At 41.9% G+C, this 23,605-nt stretch overlaps 1 protein-coding gene and 1 pseudogene across 2 annotated transcripts in view; both read left to right on the forward strand.

Annotated features, from left to right (window-relative positions):
* The window catches only part of DENND5B (DENN domain containing 5B), a 213,430-nt gene that overhangs the window by 171,860 nt on the left and 17,965 nt on the right, over window positions 1-23,605 (forward strand). For both annotated transcript variants that reach the window (XM_032646315.1, XM_032646314.1), the window contains 3 exons: window positions 4,570-4,651; window positions 20,327-20,455; window positions 22,484-22,605. In XM_032646315.1, the coding sequence (XP_032502206.1) occupies window positions 4,570-4,651; window positions 20,327-20,455; window positions 22,484-22,605 (333 nt within the window). The remainder of the gene's footprint in view (window positions 1-4,569; window positions 4,652-20,326; window positions 20,456-22,483; window positions 22,606-23,605) is intronic.
* Window positions 17,428-18,952, forward strand: LOC116760430 (annotated as a pseudogene).

The raw sequence follows: 23,605 nt of genomic DNA on the forward strand, positions 1-23,605 counted from the left end.
AGAATGTTGACCAACTTAGACATAGGGGGTGGGGTAGGGTGCAGAAGGGAGTGGAAATACCATTTTAAACAGTTATTCTGGATCTAGCCAAGAATTTGGAGTCACTCTTTAAACGTCTTTATCTTCATCAAAGTTTTCTTTATTTACTTACCTGCCTGTAGACTATAAATGGCTCTATAAAAATAATATATGCAATCTGCGCTCTACAAACTTGCTGTCTATGCAGTAACATTGATTCAGGCAGAATACAAAGGAATTCCTATGGCTAAGTATTAAATCCGTGAGTGTTTATATTGAAGGAGAAAGTAGCCTATTGCATTTGAGTATAGTGAATTAAGAAATACTAATAGGGGCTTCCCTGGTGGCGCGGTGGTTGGGAGTCCGCCTGCCGATGCAGGGGACGCGGGCTCGTGCCGCGGTCCGGGAGGATCCCACATGCCGCTGAGCGGCTGGGCCCGTGAGCCATGGCCACTGAGCCTGCGCGTCCAGAGCCTGTCCTCTGCGGCGGAAGAGGCCCACAACAGTGAGAGGCCCGCGTACCAAAAAAAAAAAAAAAAAAGAAATACTAATAGAGAGAGTTCCCTGGTGGCCTAATGGTTAGGATTCAGGGCCTTCCCTGCTGTGGCCCAGGTTCAATCCCTGGTTGGAGAAGTGAGATCCTGCAAGTCATGCAGTGTGGCAAAAAAAAAAAAATATATATATATATATATATATATATATACACACACACACTAATAGAAGTACACATTTTTTTTTTTTTTTTTGCGGTACATGGGCCTCTCACTGTTGTGTTGTGGCCTCTCCCGCTGCGGAGCACAGGCTCCAGATGCGCAGGCTCAACGGCCATGGCTCACGGGCCCAGCCGCTCCGCGGCATGTGGGATCTTCCCGGATCGGGGCACAAACCCGTGTCCCCTGCATCGGCAGGCGTACTCTCAACCACTGCGCCACCAGGAAAGCCCCACATTTTTAAATAGTTCATAAATTTCTCTTCTGGCTAGGGTAGACTTCTTGGAAACTTCTTAGATTTTAGATCTCTAGATAAAAAGTATGGCCTTACTCCTTTATTCCTAATCTGCATTTTTGTTCACAAGCTTCTAAACTTTCCTCCAAAGTTACTAATAAAATACTGTATTAATTTCCTGGGGCTACCATTATACAGGACCATAAACTGGGTGGCTTAAACAACAGGCATTTATGGTAGAGGTACTGGGCATTAGGACTTCAGCATTTTTTTGTTGACAGTTAATCCGATGTTATCATCCAACTATCCCATTAGCAGATTTTTCATAAATCTCTATCTCCATCCCTAGTTCCTAGACATCCATAGCCCACTGGGACCTCAAACTCAACACATCCTGAAACAAACTCATTATCTTAGCACCTCTACCTCCTGTCCCAGTCAGGCTTTCTCCCTTCTTCTATCCATTTCACTTAATGACATCAGCACCCTCTTATCAGTAAAACTATAAGCCAGAAAGTTATCCTTAATGTAGCAGCCCACTGGACATGACATCAGAACACTCTGCCCCTTTTAATTAATGGATATGATTGGGCAGGTTTCTTAACCTCTTTGAGCCTCAGTTTCTTCATTTGCAAAATTAAGGTTAAAAAATTTTAAGGAAAGTTTTAACTATGGGATAGTATATATTAATACAGTTTATATTCATACTTAATATTGTTTGTGACTCTTGAGTCCTGCTTACCCTTAATCCAGTCATTTAAGTCCACTGCATATTTCTCCTCTTCGTTCTCATTGGCTGACACTGTCTTAGTTCATCCACAGGCTGGCCTTTGGAACAACTTCTAGCTCATCTCCCTTATAGCCCTTATACCATCACACTATCACTCTAGTTAACTAACTAAAAAGCACTGAGAAGCGTATCATTTCTTTTCAAAATTTCTTTCCCCTCCCTAGGATTTCTGTAAATTTCTAACTTGTCATTTAAGGTTCTGCCATCTGGCCCTAAATAATCTCATCTTCCTCAGTGAGTATTTGCTGTGCATTTTGAGGGACCCTCTGGATATTCTCAGAATAGGATATGACCAAGCCTCAAGAGGCGTATAATTTAATAGGAGTAACAGAAGTGTTAAATTGTGGTAAGTTTGTGATAGAGGTTCAGTTTTACAAGTCCCATGAGAGAGAGGGAATGACTTATCCAACAGTGTTCCTAGGGGAAAGAGAATATTCAGGAAAGATTTCACACAGAGGCAAAATTAAAGCTAAATTTCTTTCCTTTTTTTTTTTTGAGAACTTACTTTATGCCAGGCACTATTATAAATGCTTTACATCTATTTGAATATGGTAGGTATTGTGACTGTCCCCAATTTGCAGATGAAGAAACAGACCATTGAGGGGTTAAACGACCAACCCAAGGTCAGCGAGCTATTAAGTTCTCTGTAGGGCTTGAGAAAGCCATGTTCTTAACCATTAAGCTATACTGCTCTCAATCTGAAGTGACACATAGGCTATAAACAAGGAGAAAGATACAGAATCACTAAAGGATGAACCAGAGACTTTAACGAATTGCATGGAGACATGAAAAAGTATATCACATGTTTAAGGAATATTGATCAGTGAAGGGTGGCTAGAATACAGGATTCCAAAACAGGATTCCCAGAACATGGTTAGGCCTGTGAATGCTCTCATTGTGGTTGCTACTGCTTCTTTAAATGTCAGACTCCTCTTTTATTAAGTCTCTCACCTGTTCTCTGCTCCCTGAGGCATGATTCCTTGTATTGTCATGTCTTCTTCTGGCCAAGTTGTCAGATTATGGTCTCAGCTCCTTTCTCCTGCCTCATGATCTTTTCTTTTTCTCTTCTCAACCCATTTCATTTTTTTAAAATTAATTCATTTATTTATCTGTTTTTGGTCTGTTGGGTCATCGTTGCTATGTGTGGGGCTTTCTCTACTCTTCATTGCTGTGTGTGTGCTTCTCATTGCTGTGGCTTCTCTTGTTGTGGAGCACAGGCTCTAGGTGTGCGGGCTTCAGTTGTTGTGGGCACATGGGCTCAGCAATTGTGGCTCACGGGCCCTAGAGCGCAAACTCACTAGTTGTGGAGCACAGGCTTAATTGCTCTGCAGCATGTGAGATCTTTCCGGACCAGGGATCATACCCGTGTCCCCTGCATTGGCAGGCGGATTCTTAACCACTGCCCCACCAGGAAAGTCCCTCAACCCATTTCTTATTACGTGTGTGGCCATCTTTCATGCTGTCTAATCATCTGGAGTGTAGAGGCATTCTCTGAGGTATTTCACTTTCTCCCCCAAAAGAGGGATGTGCTTTCATTAATTAGCACACTTAAGTGATGATAGTCTCAGACAGGAAGACAACCAGCACATTCCCTGCAAGTCTCTGGAACAGTGTCTTCGGTGTCTGTTACCTCTTGGGTATCAAGATGAACCAGTGTTTTCAGTGACCCATTGAAAACTCCCTCCCCAAACTGCCAAGAGAAATGCCCTATTTGTTACCTGCTTGGTAGGGAAGGCCCTCAAAAGGACTGCCTTTGGGCTGGTCTGGCCGCATTCTCTTTGTCTTGGCAACCCCATCAGTGCTCATTTATACCTGCCAAGTATCAGCCCAGCTTCTTTCACCAAGTGCCAAAAACTTGCAGATCCTAATCCACCAAAATGTTCCCTATCTTCCTTCAGTGCCAGCTTCATGTATATTTATGTGTTCTGATATTGTATTCTAGCCCCCCGAAGTAGAATGGATCTAAAAACAGAGAAAATGCAAGTTTAATATACAACGAAAACCCACATTCTAAATTCTGATTTTATCAATGCATTTGCCAAGTGTGATGTTGCAATTTACTTTTCATTTACAGGTGGGAAAATGGAAATAAAGAAAGGGGACAAAACTCCACAGCATCTCATTTAAAGTGAGATTGAGCACTCCAACTACAACATATTAACCAATAATTGATTGTTTAGCCATTGCTATATAAGAGAATAATCTTTCCTTTTATAAATGTTAGCCCTTCAGACTTCATAGGAGAATGGCTCATAGACATTATACTTCTAACTGTCCATTAAGATTACTCACTTTGCATGATAAACATACTGTAGTTTGGATTCTGAACTTTGAAGTAGAAACTTATATCAGACTAAAGAATCCAAACTCTTAGGTTTTTCTTTTTAAACCCTCTTTCAAAAGGGGACTTGTATGATTGTAGTTCACAAGCCCAGAGATAGTTCACGTACTTAGTAGGTTAATTTACAGACATTACTTTCCTGTAATTATTTGGACCTATTAGAATGATAACTTTAGAAAGTGACTGGCCCTTCTGGCCAAAATGTGCACACATTGTCTTATTTGCTAAGTGGGCTTTTATGATTCATTTAAAAATTTCAAATACAGCCCCATATTAACTAGAAAGAAAATAACTAGTTTACTGTATTAATAAAGTAGGAACATTCAGGTAAACAAATTTGAGTTTTTCTGTTGTCTTTAAAATTTGTTCACATCAAAATAATTTCAAAGTATTTATTTATGGAATGTGAACCATGTAGTTTTTTTAAGTCTTTACTGTTATTTTTCTAATACTTTGCTGATATTTTTCTACATAGTTGCCCTTGGACCAGAAAGAAGAAAATCTGACTCAGGAGTTATGTTGCCAACACTCAGGGTCTCTCTTATCCAAGACATGAGGTATTTGATATATGTGCTAGCATATGGTGATAACTTTGAAATATTTATGGCTTTCATTTAAATTGCTCAAATAACTGTGGCTATGGTATTTTTTGCTTATGTATTCTGAAGAAAACCTTTTTTATAATCTTACTTTATATTTACTTTTATACTATTATGTGTTTTCCTGACATTAAATCCAAAGGCAAAATGCAACTGAGAAGAGTTTTTAAATAGCCCTATTTTAAATTGTAAATTTAAATTGTAAATTTAAATTAAAAATTTTTAAATCGCCCTATTTTAAATTGTAAATTATTTTACAATTTCTCTGGTTCTTTTTTTTTTTTAATCTCCTTGAATTCCTTCTGCCCCCAAATATAAACCAAAAAATCTGCAAATAATGACAGGTTACTTAGCAGAAAAATCGCTGACAGGTAGATTTTCTTTGAAGCAAATGCAAATCTGAGAATTATCACATGCAGTTACTGGCTTTAGAAATCATTAGAAGGCATCAACATACCTAAAATAGATTTATTGAATGAGGAAGGCAGAGGCTTTTTTCTTTTAAACATTTTGGGTACATTTTAGTCAGCTTTTAAAATATGTGGGTCTAAAGTGAATGTTATAACATTTATAACGCTTGAAATTTTTCTTTTGTGGTGTGCTTTAACATTAACTATTGATGTTTATTTGATTTGTCAGAGGCTTACAAGTGAAAAGCATAACTTTTATGAGTGGCATCATAGTACAGTGGTGACACATCCTGGCTTCACACTAGCTGTGTGATCCTAGGCACTTTTTGTAACTTCTCTTTGCCTCAGTTTTTCCTTCTCTCAAATAGAGATAAGAACAGTTATCTAGGGCTTCCCTGGTGGCGCAGTGGTTGAGAGTCCGCCTGCCGATGCAGGGGACACGGGTTCGTGCCCCGCTCCGGGAAGATCCCACGTGCCGCGGAGCGGCTGGGCCCGTGAGCCATGGCCGCCGAGCCTGCGCGTCCGGAGCCTGTGCTCCGCAGCGGGAGAGGCCACAACAGTGAGAGGCCTGCGTACCGCAAAAAAAAAAAAAAAAAAAAAAAAAAAAAAAAGAACAGTTATCTAGCTCATAAGAATTAAACTGGTTAGTCCATTACACTAAAAAGTTTCAAGAAGTACTCGGGTCATCCTGAGAGTTCAATAAATGTTGGATTTTGTTATCTGAATCAATTCCTATGTTTGTGTCTTAAATGCCCTTATTCCTTGATAGATGAAATGTAGTTGTCCTCGTGTAGGTTATGATTCCTTTTGATGGTCAGCATGAGATGAATAGTTGTAACTTTGAGGGGGAAATGCACTCCAGCTCTCTTAATGGAAGCATAAAACCACATCTGTTCTGCAGTGATTTCACAGTAGCCATCACTTTAAGGGGATGATTGTCAAAAGTTTTGCAGTGGTGACCTCAGGGCCAAACTTCTGAAACCTAATTAGGAGATGGTGACGTCACATAAGGCTGCCCCGCTCCTTCCAGTTTCCTGCTTATTTACTTTTATCTGCTTCATGTTGTTGGTTTTTTGTGGGGAGGGATGTCCGGCTTCAGTAAACTCCCTTCACTTTATAAGAGGCAGTCTAGCGTGCTGATTAAGACCTCAGGCTATGGAACCAGCCTATAAAGGTTGCTATTTTAGCTCTGCCACTCACTAGGCTCCGTAGCCAAGGGTAGTTCCTTATATTCCCAGTTATCTCACCTGTAAAATAATAGTGTTTCTCTTAAAATTTTGGTGTAAATATTCAGTGAGTTAATAAGTGTAAAGCACTCAAAATAGGCCTGGAAATAAATCTATGTTTATGAACTCACGCATACACATACATCTATATTTATTTCTGTTTCTATATTTATTTATAAGTGTGTATATGTATTTTTACACACACATATACACAGTTAATTTTTTTTTTTTTTTTACACAGTTAATTTTTTTAAGACCATAAATTCATAATGATATCTCTGATTCCAGTTCAGTACCACAGGACCATTCTAGCCTTCTCCCTTATTCGTAATTTTTTTCTCCAACTATGAGACACCTGGCTCTCGTTATCTGCAACATATTCACTTATTTGTGCAACCTGTATTTTCGGAATTGCTACCCCAGCCCCTGTAAGGAGCAAGATTACTAGCTAAGCTCAGTGCTGTGCACAGCTCCAGTTTTCTTTGTCATTAGCCTTTCAGTATCCAGTCAAAATACTGTTTTCCAAAACTTAGTTTAGTTCTTTTTTTCTCCAGTCCCTTCAGTGTGGTTGTATTATTCATTTGTAATAGTGTTAGGGTTGTTAGCTTGTATTCCGTTTGAGGTTCCCTCCACATCCTAGTGGTTTTTGTTTTGGGTTTTGGTTAAATTTATATACGGTAAAATTCATCCTCTTTTGGTGTGTAGTTCTATATGTTTTCATAAACACACAATCATGATACAGAACAGTTCCATCACTCCTTTCACATCAACATCTCTCCCAGTTTCCTACCGTCGGCAATCAACTGGTATAATTCCAAGCTCTTTCCACTGAGAGGGCCTCAAAGTAGTAATACCCTAGTAACAATGAGCACAACTAGTGCCCACATATTGGTTTCCAAATACCATTCGCCAATGAAAGGAACCATGGCTTTCTAGAGAAGTGGTTGATTCCAGGACTAAAGAAGGGAAAATATAGGATGAACTTAGTGCATTTTTGGTAAGGCCAGAAAGTAAGGAAGTGCTCAGAAAGTATAGGATCAGGTAATAAAGACATAGGAGAGACATCCCTGGCGGTCTAGTGGTTAAGACACTGAGCTTCCATTGCAGGGGGAGTGGGTTCGATGCCTGGTCTGGAAACTAAGATCCCGCATGCCACATGGCATGGCCAAAAAATAGAAAAAAAAAAAAAAAAAAAAAGACATAGGAGCCAGGCTGAAAGAGCTCCAAATGGCCAAAGCTGAAACAATTTGAGCAACAAAATCGATAACAGTAGTAATAGAGCATAACCCATAAAATAAATATCCAAGAGCCTATTCTAATTGAATAAATAGATGAAAGCAATGGGACAGCTCTTTTTTACAGAAGCATTCCAATTAATAAACGTAGAAGAATGAAGTAGAAAAATTACTGGTTGAAGGGTCTAAGGTGAAACCAGAATATCTGCATAGTCTCAAAGTATCCTCCCCCAGGAATTTATTAATTGCAGAGGAAAAAATAGTAAGTTCACAGTGGAGAAACCCAGCAGACATCTCTTTAAGCAAGTGATCAAGGTTAACATCACTAGTAATAAGACAAAACTAGTAATGTACCCCCGATATGATATACCAAGAAGAGAACATCACTTCTGCAGTGTTCCTACCATAAATGCATAAACTCAATATAACTATGAGAAAACATGAGAAAAATCCAAATTGGGGGTCATTCTACAAATAGTTGACTAGTACTTTTCAAAAGTATCAAAGTCATAAAGACATGAAAAGGCTGAGGAAATATCATGGATTGGAGGAGACTAAGGAGGTGACAACCAAGTGCAATAGGGTTGCTGGATTAGATCCTAGAACAGAAAAAGAACATAAGTGGAAAAACTGGTGAAATCAGTCTGTAGTTCAATTAATAGTGTTGTACCAATGTGAATGTCTTAGTTTGGTTATGTAAGATGTTAACATTAAGGGAAGCTGTGTATACAGGAACTCTGTGCTACTTTTATTTTAATTTTTTTTATTATTATTTTTAACATCTTTATTGGAGTATAATTGCTTTACAGTGGTGTGTTAGTTTCTGCTTTATAACAAAGTGAATCAGTTACACATATACATATGTTCCCATATCGCTTCCCTCTTGCGTCTCCCTCCCTCCCACCCTCCCTATCCCACCCCTCTAGGTGGTCACAAAGCACCGAGCTGATCTCCCTGTGCTATGCAGCTGCTTCCCACTAGCTATCTGTTTTACATTTGGTAGTGTATATGTGTCCATGCCACTCTCTCACTTTGTCACAGCTTACCCTTCCCCCTCCCCATATCCTCAAGTCCGTTCTCTCAGTAGGTCTGTGTCTTTATTCCTGTCTTACCCCTAGGTTCTTTATGACCTTTTGTTTTTTTTTCTTAGATTCCATATATATGTGTTAGCATACGGTGTACTACTTATAGAACATTTTTGTAAATCAAATTATTTCCAAAAAATGTATGTGTGTTTGCGTTTTTTTTGGTTTGTTTGTTAGTAAATTTATTTATTTACTTTTGGGTGTGTTGGGTCTTCGTTTCTGTGCGAGGGCTTTCACTAGTTGCAGCGAGCAGGGGCCACTCTTCATCACGGTGCATGGGCTCTTACTGTCGCGGCCTCTCTTGTTGCAGAGCACAGGCTCCAGACGCGCAGGCTCAGTAGTTGTGGCTCACGGGCCTAGTTGCATCGCGGCATGTGGGATCTTCCCAAACCAGGACTCGAACCCGTGTTCCCTGCATTGGCAGGCAGATTCTCAACCACTGCGCCACCAGGGAAGCCCGCGTATTTCCTTTTTTAAACCAGGCCTGGTACAAAGTAAATGTCTAAGGGCTGTTATTATTATAGCTATGGAGTAGATAGCTTATTTTTTTTTAATACTATTTTCTGGTGGTTGTTTTTTTTGTTTTTTTTTTTTATTTAAATTAATTTATTTGTTTTGGGCTGCGTTGGGTCTTCGTTGCTGCGCACGGGCTTTCTCTAGTTGCAGCGAGCGGGGGCTCCTCTTCGTTGCAATGCGCGAGCTTCTCGTTGCGGTGGCTTCTCTTGTTGTGGAGCACAGGCTCTAGGCATGTGGGCTTCAGTAGTTGTGGCATGCGGGCTCAGTAGTTGTGGCTCGCAGGGTCTAGAGCGCAGGCTCAGTAGTTGTGGCACACGGGCTCAGTTGCTCCGCGGCATGTAGGATCTTCCTGGACCAGGGCTCAAACCCATGTCCCCTGCGTTGGCAGGCAGATTCTTAACCACTGCGCCACCAGGGAAGTCCCTGTTGTTTTTTTAAAAAATTTTTTGGCTGTGTCAGGTCTTAGTTGAGGCACCAGTGATCTTCGTTGTGTCATGTGGGATCTTTAGTTGCAGCACATGGGATTTTTAGTTGTGGCATGCAAAGGCTTAGTTCTGGCATGTGGGATCTAGTTCCCTGACCAAGGATTGAACCCGGGCCCCCTGCATTGGGAGCACAGAGTCTTAGCCACTGGACCACCAGGGAAGTCCCAGGAGTAGATAGCTTATTATCCAGGGGTATAATTCTTGGTACAACTGCTGCTCACCTCTTCCTTTGAATGTTAGATCAGTGAGCTGTCACCTCTCTAGTCTAAGCCCCTAAAATTTCTCTCCTGGATTACATCATGGTCCGCATATTTCAGTGCTTGCCTTACTGTAATTCATCCTCCTCACTGCTAATATGGTGATCCTAGAATAAAGTGCAAATCACTTACCCTGACTGGCAGGGCCCTACTTGATCTGACGCCCGTCTGACTGCAGTATTATTTCCTACCACTCTCTCTTCTTTATTTCCTCCAGCATGCCAAACTTGTTTCCTGCCCTGGGGCCTTCTTTACCCGTTCCCTTCACCTGATAGCTTTTCCCTGAGTCCTACCCCCATAGAATCTCCACAGCTAAGGCTCCTTCTTGTCATTTGCATCTTGGTTCAAATGTCACTTCCTCCCACTAGCCATCCCTGACCACCTGGTCTACAGCAGCAATCCAGTCACTCTCTTTCAAATTCCCCTATTTTTTAAAAAAATATTTATTTATTTATTTGGTTGCGTTGGGTCTTAGTTGCAGCAGCCGGGCTCCTTAGTTGTGGCAGTCAGGCTCCTTAGTTGTAGCTCATAGTCTCCTTAGTTGCCGCATGCAGGCTCTCAAATTCCCTTATTTTAATTCTTTGCATAATAGCACTTATTTGCTTGTTTGTTTTTCTAATGCTACTTATGAACTTCATGAGAGAAGAGAATCTATCTGACGTGAAACTGTTGAATTGCAAGTTAGTGTTAACAGAGTGGCACATAATTGGTGCTCAATTAATATTTGTTAAATGAAGGATTTGCCATATTTTAATCTCTTTGAGTGTGGGTAAGAGAATGTGTGTGGGTGTTCATGTGTGTGTGTGTGTGTGTGTGTGTGTGTTTATCTAACATATATACATGTGTATATATATACACACATATATATATATCTCCTTATAGCCAAACTGTTACTGAATTACATTGGTTACAGTTTTGAAGATTTAGAAAGGTGGTGATTGCTGAGGTACCTTTTACTAATCAATTTAAAATTTAGAATATAGAATTTAGAATCTAGAATATAGAATATGACTTGAGAAGTCATATTGCTTAGCTTCTTCCTTTTATATATGTGGAAACTCAGGCGCAGGCAGATAAAGTCTAAGACCATATATATAGCCAACTAACAGCAGAAATGGAACTAGAACTAAGGTTTCCTGACACAGTTCATGTCTCTTTCTAACTAGATTCAAGTTCTCAGCCTTTGCCTTGTCATCAGAAAAAATGCCAGGTGTGACTAGGCACAAACAAGTTGGCAGTAGTGTATGGGTGCACATCACCCTAAATATAATTTAGTATAACCTTGAATAGTCTATATTTGTTCAGGATACTCAACAAAAAGTTGATTTCCTATGACTTCTCACTTAAGGGTTACTTTGGCTTTTAATTTTCAGACTTTGCCTGAAAAAGACCCCTGGGTACCCTAAAGTGATGTTTTAGCCAAATGATAGATACTTTTAATAAAACTTAACTGGTTGATTGCTTTCAAAAGGTGTCTAGTATGGTAGAAAGGCATTGCCGAGAAAAGACAAGCTGACTTCCTAGGGTTTTTCCCTAAGATTTTATTATTAAAAATTTTAAACATACAGCCAAGTCAAAAGATTTTATAATGAATGCATCCATATACCCACAACCTAGATTCTACCACTAACATTTTTCTATGGCTTTTTAAAAAAATGGGGTAAAATATATATCTCATAAAATTTACCATTTTAACCATTTTTATGTGTATAGTCAGTGGCATTAAGTACATTTGCAGTAGTACAACCGTTACCTCTGTCCATCTCCAGAACTTATTGTCATTGTAAACTGAAACTCTGTACCCATTAAACAATAGCTCCTCAAGCCCCTGGTAACCACTGTTCTATTTCCTGTCACTGTGAATTTGACTATTCTAGGTACCTCATATAAGTGGAATCATGCTTTTTGTGTCTAGTTCGTTTAACTTAGCATAGTATTTTTGTGGTTCATCCGTGTTACAGCATGTATCAGAACTTCCTTACTTTTTTAGGCTGAATAGTATTCCGGTGTATGTACATACCACATTTTGTTATTCCACTCATTCATCGATGGGCATTTGGGTTGTTTCCACCTTTTGGCTGTTCTGAATAGTGCTGCTATGAATGTGAGTGTACAAATATGTGTTTGGGTTCCTGCTTTTAGTTCTTTTGGGTGTGTACCCAAAAATGGAATTGCTTGATCATACAAAAAATAATAATAATAGGCTGAACTTGGGTCATCTGTCCACTCTTGTCTAGTCATCTATGATCAGGTAAGGGCATGGTCTCAGGAAGCCAGTTAAACCAATTTATTATTTCCTTAACCAGAGGACTTGATATTCTTTTTTTTTTTTTTTTTTTGCGGTACACGGGCCTCTCACTGTTGTGGCCTCTCCCATTGTGGAGCATAGGCTCCGGACGCGCAGGCTCAGCAGCCATGGCTCACGGGCCCAGCTGCTCCACAGCATGTGGGATCTTCCCGGACCGGGGCATGAACCTGTGTCCCCTGCATCAGCAGGCGGACTCTCAACCACTGCGCCACCAGGGAGGCCCCAGGACTGGATATTCTTTCATTGATAAAGATAGGCTCTGCCTGGAAGCTAGATCAAAATCAGAAGTCTACTTGCTGTCCTCAGGAGCAGAGATATGGATGCCTGATCACCCAGCTCCATGCCATTGATCCTCATACTAAGGGGACTGATGTCATCTCAGAAAGGCCCTGCAGAAACACTGCCTGTGGTTCTCTCTCCCTTTTCTCTGCTTCATTCTGCCTCTTTAAGATAACTTTATATGTATTGTTGTTCTTATTCTTGATATGTTTACTTTAACTCTCAGTGCACGGGCTTATTTCTGTTTCCAAGTTCTTGGCAAGTACTTCATTGTAATCCCTAGTTGCTAGCGCGATAGTTGATGTAGATGCTTTTCCTTAAAGAGAAACACCCAAGTAATATTTCTAAACTTCGGTTTCTTTCACTATGGGCACTTAAAAACTTGTTTTTTAAAGATTAGGTAGCAAAGATATCTGAGTTCACGCATTCTGTGGGGCACATTCCCTGACAGTACCTCCTGTTTCCCACATTTCTCTCTTGAAGCAAAGCCACTGGCAGTGTAGAGACTTTGAGTCCTCATAGTTGTCAAGTGTCTTGGTACCAGATTGCTTAGCAGCTGGCATGAGTCCAGACATGTCTACAGGCTATCCCCTGTTATCTCTGACAACTCCCCAGGACCTTCATAGATGCCAAGTATCACCATACTGTCAGTTATAGAATGATTCTTTTCTTCCAAAGAGAAAGGCTTGGGACAGTAAATATTAATAATTGTACAAGTCGTTGTCTACTTATAAAAGAGGAGTATTACCATGCTGTTACCATTATTACCAATTTCTTTCCAGAGTAGTTGTGCATATATCATCTAGCCATTCAAACTAGCACGGGCTTTCTCTAGTTGCCGTGAGCAGGGGCTACTCTTCATTGCGGTGTGCGGGCTTCTCATTGCAGTGGCTTCTCTTGTTGCGGAGCACAGGTTCTAGGCACACAGGCTCAGTAGTTGTGGCTCTCGGGCTCTAGAGTGCAGGCTCAGTAGTTGTGGCACACAGGCTTAGTTGCTCCGCGGCATGTGGGATCTTCCCAGACCAGGGTTCGAACCCGTGTCCCCAGAATTGGCAGGCGGATTCCTAACCACTGCGCCACCAGAGAAGTTCCCCAACTTTTATTCTTAATGACAAAATGCAATTAATAATGAGGGGCATAGTAGAACATTACATGATTGAGGAGATTGTGAGTACTATAATCCAAGTATAGATATTCTGAATATGTAAACAAATGAACAGGATATCTGAGTAAACCCTAGAAATATCTGGTTTACGATGGGAATAAATTACTTGAGGGTAGATTGGCTACTCACTTTATCTTTTTATAACTAATGTCTGCATATGAGCTGTGAGCATCTGGCTTTATTCTACACTAAAGTTAAATAGTCACGATTGGTTTTGTTACCCTCAGAAGGAATATTTGAGGAATTTTTATGACTATACAGAATGTGGGCTCACACTAAAATTGGCTAATTCCTTAATCTCTCTAATAAATATTATTGTGTTTCATTGGTGATACAGTGAAATAAGCACCAGTTTTGGACTCAGGAAATGTGGATTCAAATTTAGTTGCTGCCACTCTCAGGAATCATTCAGTTTTAGGGAACAGAAGCCCGTTCAAACTAGCTTCAGCAGAAAGGAGGATTTATGGGAGATACATGAGGGTATTTTCCAGAATCCAAGCACAAGAACTGTGGCTGGATTGGAAACGGTTTTGTCCAAGGTTACTCTCCATCTCAGAAGAAGCAAATTGTCCCTGCTTTTCCCTCCACTTCTGCTGCTTCTCCTCCCCTCTGTCTCTTTCCCTCCTTTTCTGCTTTACTGTGAACATGCTCTCCCAAGCCCTGGCCTTAACATCCCTTATTTAAGCATTCAACAAAAAGGAACTTGGTTTTTCAGTGTAGTAATTTCCAGTTTCTGAGAGAAACTCTGATTGGCTCAGCTTAGATCAGGCAGATGCTGCTTATCCATTCAGTTCTAGCTGAAGGATAAGGAGCATCGTCATGGTGGTACCTGAAGTTGTTGCTTCTGGTTCTTCTGGGTCTGTAGAAGGAGAGCTACTCCAAGAATGTGAGTACCAGGAAGAAATGATTGGTAAAAAATGGGTGGCATCCCTAGAATATGTACTATTTCTGTGACCTTGGGTGGGTCACTTAGTCTTGATGAATCTCAGTTTACTCATTTTTGAAGTGAAATAATGATGGTCTCCCTCTCACTAGTTATTGTGACAATCAGATAAGGCAGAATACATAAAAATTAGAAAGCTTTGTACCAGGCTTGGAAACAAATCAAATAAATAAGCTATTTAGACCACACCATGTTTGCTTTTCTGTGAATTAACAGGATCTATTTTATTTTAATTTTTATTTTTGGCTGCACTGGGTCTTCATTGCTGTGCACGGGCTTTCTCTAGTTGCACCGAGTGGGGTGTACTCTTCATTGCAGTGCGTGGACTTCTCATTGCAGTGGCTTCTCTTATTGCGGAGCATGGGCTCTAAGCACACGGGCTTCAGTAGTTGCAGCATGCGGGCTCAGTAGTTGCAGCATGTGGGCCCTAGAGTACATGCGCCTCAATAGTTGAGGCGCATGGGCTCAGTAGTTGTGGCACGTGGCCTCAGTAGTTGTGGCTTGTGGGCTGTAGAGTACAGGCTCAGTAGTTGTGGCACACGGGCCCAGCTGCTCCACGGCATGTGGGATCCTCCCAGACCAGGGATCAAACCCGTGTCCCCTGCATCGGCAGGTGGACTCCCAACCACTGTGCCACGAGGGAAGTCCCCAGGATCTATTTTAGAAGTAATACTTGTATAATATTATGCTGAGTATCATTGTAATTACCTATAATAAATTATTCCAATTAAAAAGATTCAAATGGGGGCTTCCCTGGTGGTGCAGTGATTGAGAGTCCACCTGCCGATGCAGGGGACGTGGGTTCGTGCCCTGGTCCAGGAGGATCCCACATGCCGCGGAGCAGCTGGGCCCGTGAGCCATGGCCGCTGAGCCTGTGTGTCCGGAGCCTGTGCTCTGCAATGGGAGAGGCCACAACAGTGAGAGGCCCGCGTACTGAAAAAGAAAAAAAAAAAAGATTCAAATGGTATAACTACACAGAAAAAATTTTAATAGATTTAAAGTTGAATAACACAGCACATAAAATTGTTTTAAAGGATAAAATTAGATATAGATTTACAAAGCAACAGAATTTTTTTAGCATTTTATATACACTAGGCCCTAGAGGGAGCAAAGAAGGATTCAAGGCTAGTAAGAAGTATTGGGCTCCTCATTCTCAGGGAGCTTTTGTCAAGCTGAGAAAAATGTATACCAAGAGAAAATGATAAAAGTAGTAATGCACAATAAATGCAAATCAGACTATAGAATTCCGTAAATTAGAGAGGTCATTGAAGGCTGTCATGGTCAAGGAAAACTTTCTAGAAGAAGCTGGGATTTCAAACATGAATAGAATCAAATAAGGAAGCTAGAAGAGAATAAGTACTTCAGGTAATAAAATACAGAGTCTTATAAGTTAACTGCTTGGAATAGAATTTTTTAATAGGAAAATATGTTGAGGCCAAGGGGTAATGGGCCTTGAATGCGGGCCTGAGCAGTTCAGGCTATATCCCGTGAGCTTCTGAATATTCTGGGACAAAGGAATTACATTAGGAGGCAATCTTTTAGGCAGAGTAATTTCCCTGGTGCCAGTGAACAAGGGGCTTGAGGAGAAGAATCTGGTGGCCTCATCTCCTAATTCCCATGCTTCCTGCCAAAAAGAACACAAAAAAACAAACAAATAAACAAAATTAGTGCAAACATTTTTATGATGGGAGTGCTGATAGCCACCTAAATAAAAGAGGTTTCACTTTATGTATTCCAATCCTTCCCATTTTCCTTTAACATAACATTGTTTTTCAAATACTTATTTCCCATTTTGACATTCTTCACCTATCATGTCTCCAGATACTTAAGACCAGCATGAAACTAATTTCAGTAGACTTTACTGTTTTAGAGTAGGAAGAACACTTAGGGAAAGATTATACAACATACGTACTTACCAAACCTCATATAGATTCATTTCTGGTGGATACACTTTGATCAACTTGGTATTCCTGGATCATGTGAGCTCTAACCTGGCACTGCGCTCATGGGGGGACCTTGTACATACTGTGGAACTTTAAGTGGTAAATACCTGAGCATTTCCCCCTTGTTGCTTTTAGTCAACTGTGTCATCATTTGGGCAATGTCAGTAGTTGAGGAACAGCCAGTGCTGTTTCCTAGGCTCATTTTGGAGGTGCCCGTGTGGGTCATCCCACCACTGCCGCCACCACCAGAACCAGGGTCTAAGCGGAACTTGCCTGACACCAGCTTTCTCCGTTCACGACCGTGTGTAATGGTATTAGCCCTTTAAAGATAAATTGTCTGTCATAATTTCTGAAAAAAATTCTTAGAGGTGAGGTTGGTTAACGAAACGGCAACAGAATTTTCTTTTATATCCTCATTCTGACTTGTTCTTAAGCCATCTCTTTAAGCCTCACTTGTGTGATGTGATAATGCTTTACATTTTATCGAGAGTGTTTGATCAGACGCAAGGGAGGCTGCCCCAGACGGGAAGCCCGAGCAGCCAGACGAGCCACCCTGCCCCTGCTGGGGAAGGAGCCACAACGAGGCTGCCTAATGGGGCTGGTTTGACCTGAGCAGGTGACCAACGGCCAGGGGGCGAGGAGGTGAGGGGGTGGGGCTGCAGAAGGCCTGCCTACAAATGGGGTCGAGGGGCATGACCACACTGCAGACGTGGAGCCCTTCTGCCCAGGGCTGGCGAGAAAGCCAAATTGCAGGGGTGGGGTGGGTCGGGGATGTGGACCTGCGCGAACAGTATGGAGATGTACGGGCACTCACGAGGCATCCAGGACATGGAACAGCAGCGCTGGGGACCACAGGTGACCCGCAGCCCGGCAACCAGCACAGAGAGCGTCATGGCAGAGCAGGTGGCTCTGAACCAGACCCAGGTGTGTGGGATACTATGGGAAGAGCTGCACCAAAGTGATTCCTTCCACCAGTTTGATACACATATCTTCATCATCACGGGCGCATCCAGCAACCTGGCCAAGAGGAAGATCTACGCCACCATCTGGTGGCTGTTCTGGGGTGGCCTTCTGCCAGAAGATACCTTCATCATGGGCTACACCCTCTCCCACCTCACAGTGGCCAATACACGCAAGTGGAGCGAGCTATTCATCAAAGCTACCCCAGAGCAGAAGCCCAAGCTGGAGGAGTTCTTTGCCCGCAACTCCTATGTGACTGGCCATTATGATGATGCAGCCTCCTATGAGCGCCTCAACAGCCACATGAACACCCTCCACCAGGGTACGTAAGCCAACCGCCTCTTCTGCCTGGCCTTTCCCCGCAAAGCCTATGAGGCTGTCACCAAGAACATCCACAAGACCTGCATGAGCCAGATAGGCTGGAACTGTATCATTATGGAGAAGCCCTTTGGGAGGAACCTGCAGAGTTCCAACCACATTTCCTCCCTGTTTCACGAGGACCAAATCTGCCGCATCGACCACTACATGGGCAAGGAGATGGCCCAGAACCTCATGGTTCTGAGGTTTGCCAACAGGGTCTTCGGCCCCATCTGGAACTGTGACAACATGTCCTACGTCATTCTCACCTTCAAGGAGTCCTTTGGCACTGAGGGCTGCTGGGGCTACTTCAGTGACTTTGGGATCCTCTGAGATGTGATGGAAAGTCAGATCCTGCAGATGGTGTGTCTGGTGACCATGGAGAAGCCCGTCTCCACCGACTCAGATGACGTCCGTGATGAGAGGTCAGGATGTTGAAATGTATCTCAGAGGCGCAGGCGAGCAATGTGGTCCTGGGCCAGTACGTGGGGAACCCCAACGGAGAAGGTGAGGCCACCAAAGCGTACCTGGACGACCCCATGGTGCCCCGCAGCTCCACCACCGCCACCTTTGCAGCTGTCATCCTCTACGTGGGGAACCAGAGGTGGGACGGGTGCCCTTCATCTTGTGCTACAGCAAAGCCCTGAATGAGCACAAAGCTGAGGTGCCTCTGCAGTTCCGAGACGTGGCCGGTGACATCTTCCAGCAGCAGTGCAAGCACAGCAAGCTGGCGATCCGCGTGCAGCCCAACGAGGCCGTGTACACCAAGATGATGACCAAGAAGCCCAGCATGTTCTTCAACCATGAGGAGTCGACGCTGAACCTGACCTATGGCAGCAGATACAAGAACGTGAAGCTCCCAGATGCATATGAGCGCCTCATCCTGGACATCTTCTTTGGGAGCCAGACGCACTTTATGTGCAGTGATGAGCTCCAGCAGGCCTGGTGCATCTTCACACCACTGCTGCACCAGATCGAATGGGAGTAGCCCCAGCCCATCCCCTACATCTACAGCAGCTGAGGCCCCACAGAGGCAGATGAGCTGATGAAGAGAGTGGGCTTCCCATACAAGGGGACCTACAAGGGGTGAACTCCCACAAGCTCTGAGCCCTGAGCACCTGGTCCCCACTCCCACCCACCTTGGCCCTGTCTCTCTGTCCTTCCCACTGTCTGACCCCACTTCAGGAGGACTTCGGGACCATAAACGTCAGCCTCACGTTACCAGCCCCGGGCCTAGGCCACCCTGTGCCACTGCTGCCTTGGGCCCAGCTGCATTCCTCAACCACCAAGCCTTGGAGAGTCGTGCTGTGACCATCCCCAGCCACCACTGAGCCAGCTTCTGTCCACAAGACTGAGCCCCAGTGGAAGGAAGGAGAGTGGCTCTTCATCTATCCTGGCTTCTTCTGAGGCCTGGAGTTAGGAGCCACAGGGAGGGGAAGTGATAGGCCTCATGATCTGTATAAGTCAAATCATTATGTTGTACACCTTAAACTTAGACAGTGCCGTGTATCAATTATACCTCAATAAAACTGGGGGGGAAAAGAGAATGTGTGTGTTTTACTGGGAGGATATTCCTTACTCTGAATGCTTGGAATCATCAGAGAAAAGGGTTTGTTGCAATATTTATTACAGCTGAGATGAGTCATTCTGTACATTAAAAAAAAAAAAATCAAAGGAAGGGATGGTGGGTCACAATCACAAAGACTTTTCAGTGAGTCACTGTAGTGGTTCTATAATTATCCTGTCCCTTAGGCTTGTCCTTCCTGCTCAATCCTTCTTTCTCCTTAGGAGGAGAATCATTAGATAAATTCAGTCCTGCTGGGTATGGCATCAACTTCTACACAGAATACTAATATATACATATATGTAACATTCATTTGGGGGTTGACCACACAGTTTGTTTGTGGCCACACAATTTCCTAAGTCTCTCAAATGTTTAAGAATTTTGAATTTATTAGTATAGTACAGCTTGTATTCTAATGCCATAGAAAATGCGATTTCATATTTTCCATATGTTGTCAGGGCAATTTGAAAAACGATTCAGTGGATTAAAGTTGTAGCAGATACTTCAACTGTAGAACAATTATTCTGAATAAGAACTTGAATATTCAGCCTGTTTTATTGCTTTTATTTTTCTGAGTGTCAGGAGTAAGCAAGTGCCCGTTTATAGGTATCTATGAGCCTGAAACAAGAATAAATAAAACCTGAAAGTGTGAATGAGTGTTAAATGCTTTATCTTAGGATATTGCCTGTGTGCTTGTGTTTTAATAGTAATTCTGATGTTGGACTAATTTCGTGATTCAGGTGGAACACTTGAAGTTTAATCAACATAAATTGTGTGTTGCCTGTTGCTTCCTCTAAGTACAAAATAACTTTTCTGTGCAAGGTGCTGTAACTCTTCATTTCTTTTCCAGTTCAAGGTTAGCCTTAGGATTTACATCTTTGCTGTTTTACTATTCTTTAGGCATATTCAAAACATGAGTGAGATCAAGACTGATGTCGGACGAGCTCGAGCATGGATAAGATTGTCTCTAGAAAAGAAGCTCTTGTCCCAGCATCTCAAGCAGTTGCTCTCTAATCAACTGCTCACAAAGTAAGAGATGGCCTCTTGAGGCATTTCTGTTTCTGTGACCTGTGTGCTTACAAAATACATTGCATAGGCTGCCAAGCTGCTTTCTTCAGCCTGAGTTGCTGACTCCTCTGCACATGAACTCTTCCTTTCTAACAGGCACATGCTTCAGAAACTCTGTGTCATGACCTCCTATTTGATTATATCTGGGAGGGTACAGATTTCAGAGCCAAGGGGCAGATTGTGCTACTCTGTTGAGAACACAAGCTAATAGTCCCACAGCTGATAGTAACATCCAAAAGATGGGTGGAATTTATGTAAACCGTATATCATATTCGAAAGGTCACAACAAAACCAGGAGTGGTAAAAAAATAAAAAGGTCCACAGGAAAGGGCTTCTCTGAGAGTCTTGCTAATACTTACATTTAGTAGTTTAGAGCCAGGAAACCAGTCAAGTGCATATTAGTTAATTGTTAACTGTTTTGATAGTTTCCCTTTACCCCATCAAGAAACCTTGGATGAAATGCGTCATCCAGCTAATATGTATAGTAGAGCTAATTTGAAGGTTGAGGACTTTGAGTTCTCTTAGACCAAAGGTATGCAAAGAATTCAACAGAGACCTCAAACGTGACAGTGTTGGAATGCCACCAAAACCCAATTCTTTTTGTGATTTTGCATTTGTACATATCACTGTTGGGTTAAGTTACTCTCTGGAGCATTTTAGGATGAGTCTTAATGTCCAAAGAATAGCTTTGATAAAGAGTGCATGATGTGAAGTACAGTCTGTGAACCTGACCTTGTTCTCTTAAAACTGATTACTCTCCCCATACCTTATCCCCACCCATAAGTCACTTGCCCTTTGTGGCCAAAGTACAAAGAAGAAAATGATAATCATTTAAAATCTTACTACATAAAGGTGACTACTAAGTATTTCACATGTTTTCTTCTGTACTTCTGTACATGTTCTCTTAGTTAAGATTATACTGTATTTGCAATTCAGCATCATCTTTTTTTGGCTTAATATTATACCATAACATTTTCTATATCGTAAGGATTTAGCCTCTGAAATCTGAATGCCTGTGTTCAAATACTACCTTTACTATGCACTATTTGAATAGCCTTAGACAAGATACTTAACTTCACTGTATCTCTGTTTTCCTCATCTACAAAAGGAGAATGCTAATAGACTTACCTCTCGTGGTCACGAGAATTAAATATATTAATAATTTTTAAATACTTGGAAAATGCTTAAATGTAAGTGCTTAATAAAAAGTTATTTATTATTTTTGGGAGTAGTAGTTTTGTTTTTGTTAAAACTCTTCCTAAACTTTATTTTTAATGGGTATACAATGATATATTTTTACTTTTACACATAATATTCAAGTGGACATTTGTGAGTAAATCTTTGCCCACATTTCATATTATATCCCTAGGACTGAGCCCTTAAAGTAAAATTAATGAGTCAAAGAATATGACTGGTTCAAAATAATTATTACCAACAAATTGCTTTTCTGAAATTTTCAGTTCCACTTTTTATTATTCACTGCCACCCCCCACCCCCCATCAGCAGTGGTCATCACTTTTATTTTTTTTTTTTTTTTTTTTTTTTTTTTGCGGTACGCGGGCCTCTCACTGTTGTGGCCCCTCCCGCTGCGGAGCACAGGCTCCGGACGCGCAGGCTCAGCGGCCATGGCTCACGGGCCCAGCCGCTCCGCGGCATGTGGGATCTTCCCAGACCGGGGCACGAACCCGTGTCCCCTGCATCGGCAGGCGGACTCTCAACCACTGCGCCACCAGGGAAGCCCGGTCATCACTTTTAAATCTTTATTACTTTGAGAGACAAAATGGATTCGTGGCAGGTTATTTCTTTAATTACTAAATAGATTTAAATTTGTTATTAACTGTATATGTGTTCATTTTTGTGAATTGTCTGTTCTTTCTAGATTAAAGTTTCTACCCATAGTTTGTCTAAGTGGAAATGTTTATTTTTAGTGGAAGACAGAATGAAAAATATACTATACTATTATTTTGTGCTTGTCTTACCCTTTCCTAGGAAGCTTTATAAACGTTATGCTTTTCTACGTTGTGAAGAAGAAAGAGAGCAGTTTCTTTACCATCTTCTTTCCCTCAATGCTGTGGACTATTTCTGCTTCACCAGTGTGTTCACCACTATCAGTAAGTCTGGAGAATTGACTGTTAAGTGAAGAGTTGCTCAGATGACTAATGGAATAAGGTTTATAGTTTTTAAAACGACACATATCACAGTACAGTGAGTCACACACTGTGACATCCACCACCACCCCCGCCCTACCCCATCTCCATTTATGAATGAAGGTTGTGCCCCAGCAGCCGGAGATGCTGCTGGAAGACCACTCTCAGCTGTCAGCTCCTGTGGGGAGTGTCTCACCAAAGAAAACTACCTTACCTGAAGCTATCCCTCCTACCAGAGCTGGCCAGCATCCCTGCCTGATCCATGGGCTGTCCCAGAACTCACTGTGGGACCAGCTGAGCACTCACAGCATCAGAGCTCAGTTTCTGCCTCAGCCCATCCTGCTTTCTTCCTCACATTCTGCATGCTAATTTCTGACTCAGAGTCCGCTTCCCAGGAAACCCAGTCTGCAGTAGGAATTGGGATGGATGTAAAGGAAAATGTTTTATTAAACAAATATTCCAATATCTTACCTGAAACACATACATTCAAAGAATCAGTATATGATAATAAACTTATATAACTGAACATCATTAAACTTTGAAGATTCAGAAAGACTTCAGGATCTTGCTGGGTGTTGTAGGTCTATAGAGGGAGGAAATGATGATTGGAGATGTGTTTTTGATAAATTGAATTACAGCATTTATTCTGTTGCAGTGCGTCCCCTTCCCTACTTTGGAGAATTTTTACTTGTATCAGGAGTTTTATTCAGCTGCAAGTATCAGAAGCTTGGAAAATAGTGGTTTAAAGAAATCGGTTGTTTTAATTTTCTTACACAGTGGTAAGTCTTGGGGTAGGCAGTCCACAGTGCTATCACGGACCCAGGCTCTTTGACAGTTATCAGTGCGTGCTAATCGCCTCCAGCGATGGCTGTTCTTAGTCTACCCTCCAGCCCAAAGAGGGAAGGAGTGCCAGGGAAGAGGGGTTAGAATCTGTGCTAGAAAAACATAGTTTTCTAAGAAATCT

The sequence above is a fragment of the Phocoena sinus genome, chromosome 10, assembly GCF_008692025.1.
Source record: "Phocoena sinus isolate mPhoSin1 chromosome 10, mPhoSin1.pri, whole genome shotgun sequence".
NCBI lineage: Eukaryota > Metazoa > Chordata > Mammalia > Artiodactyla > Phocoenidae > Phocoena > Phocoena sinus.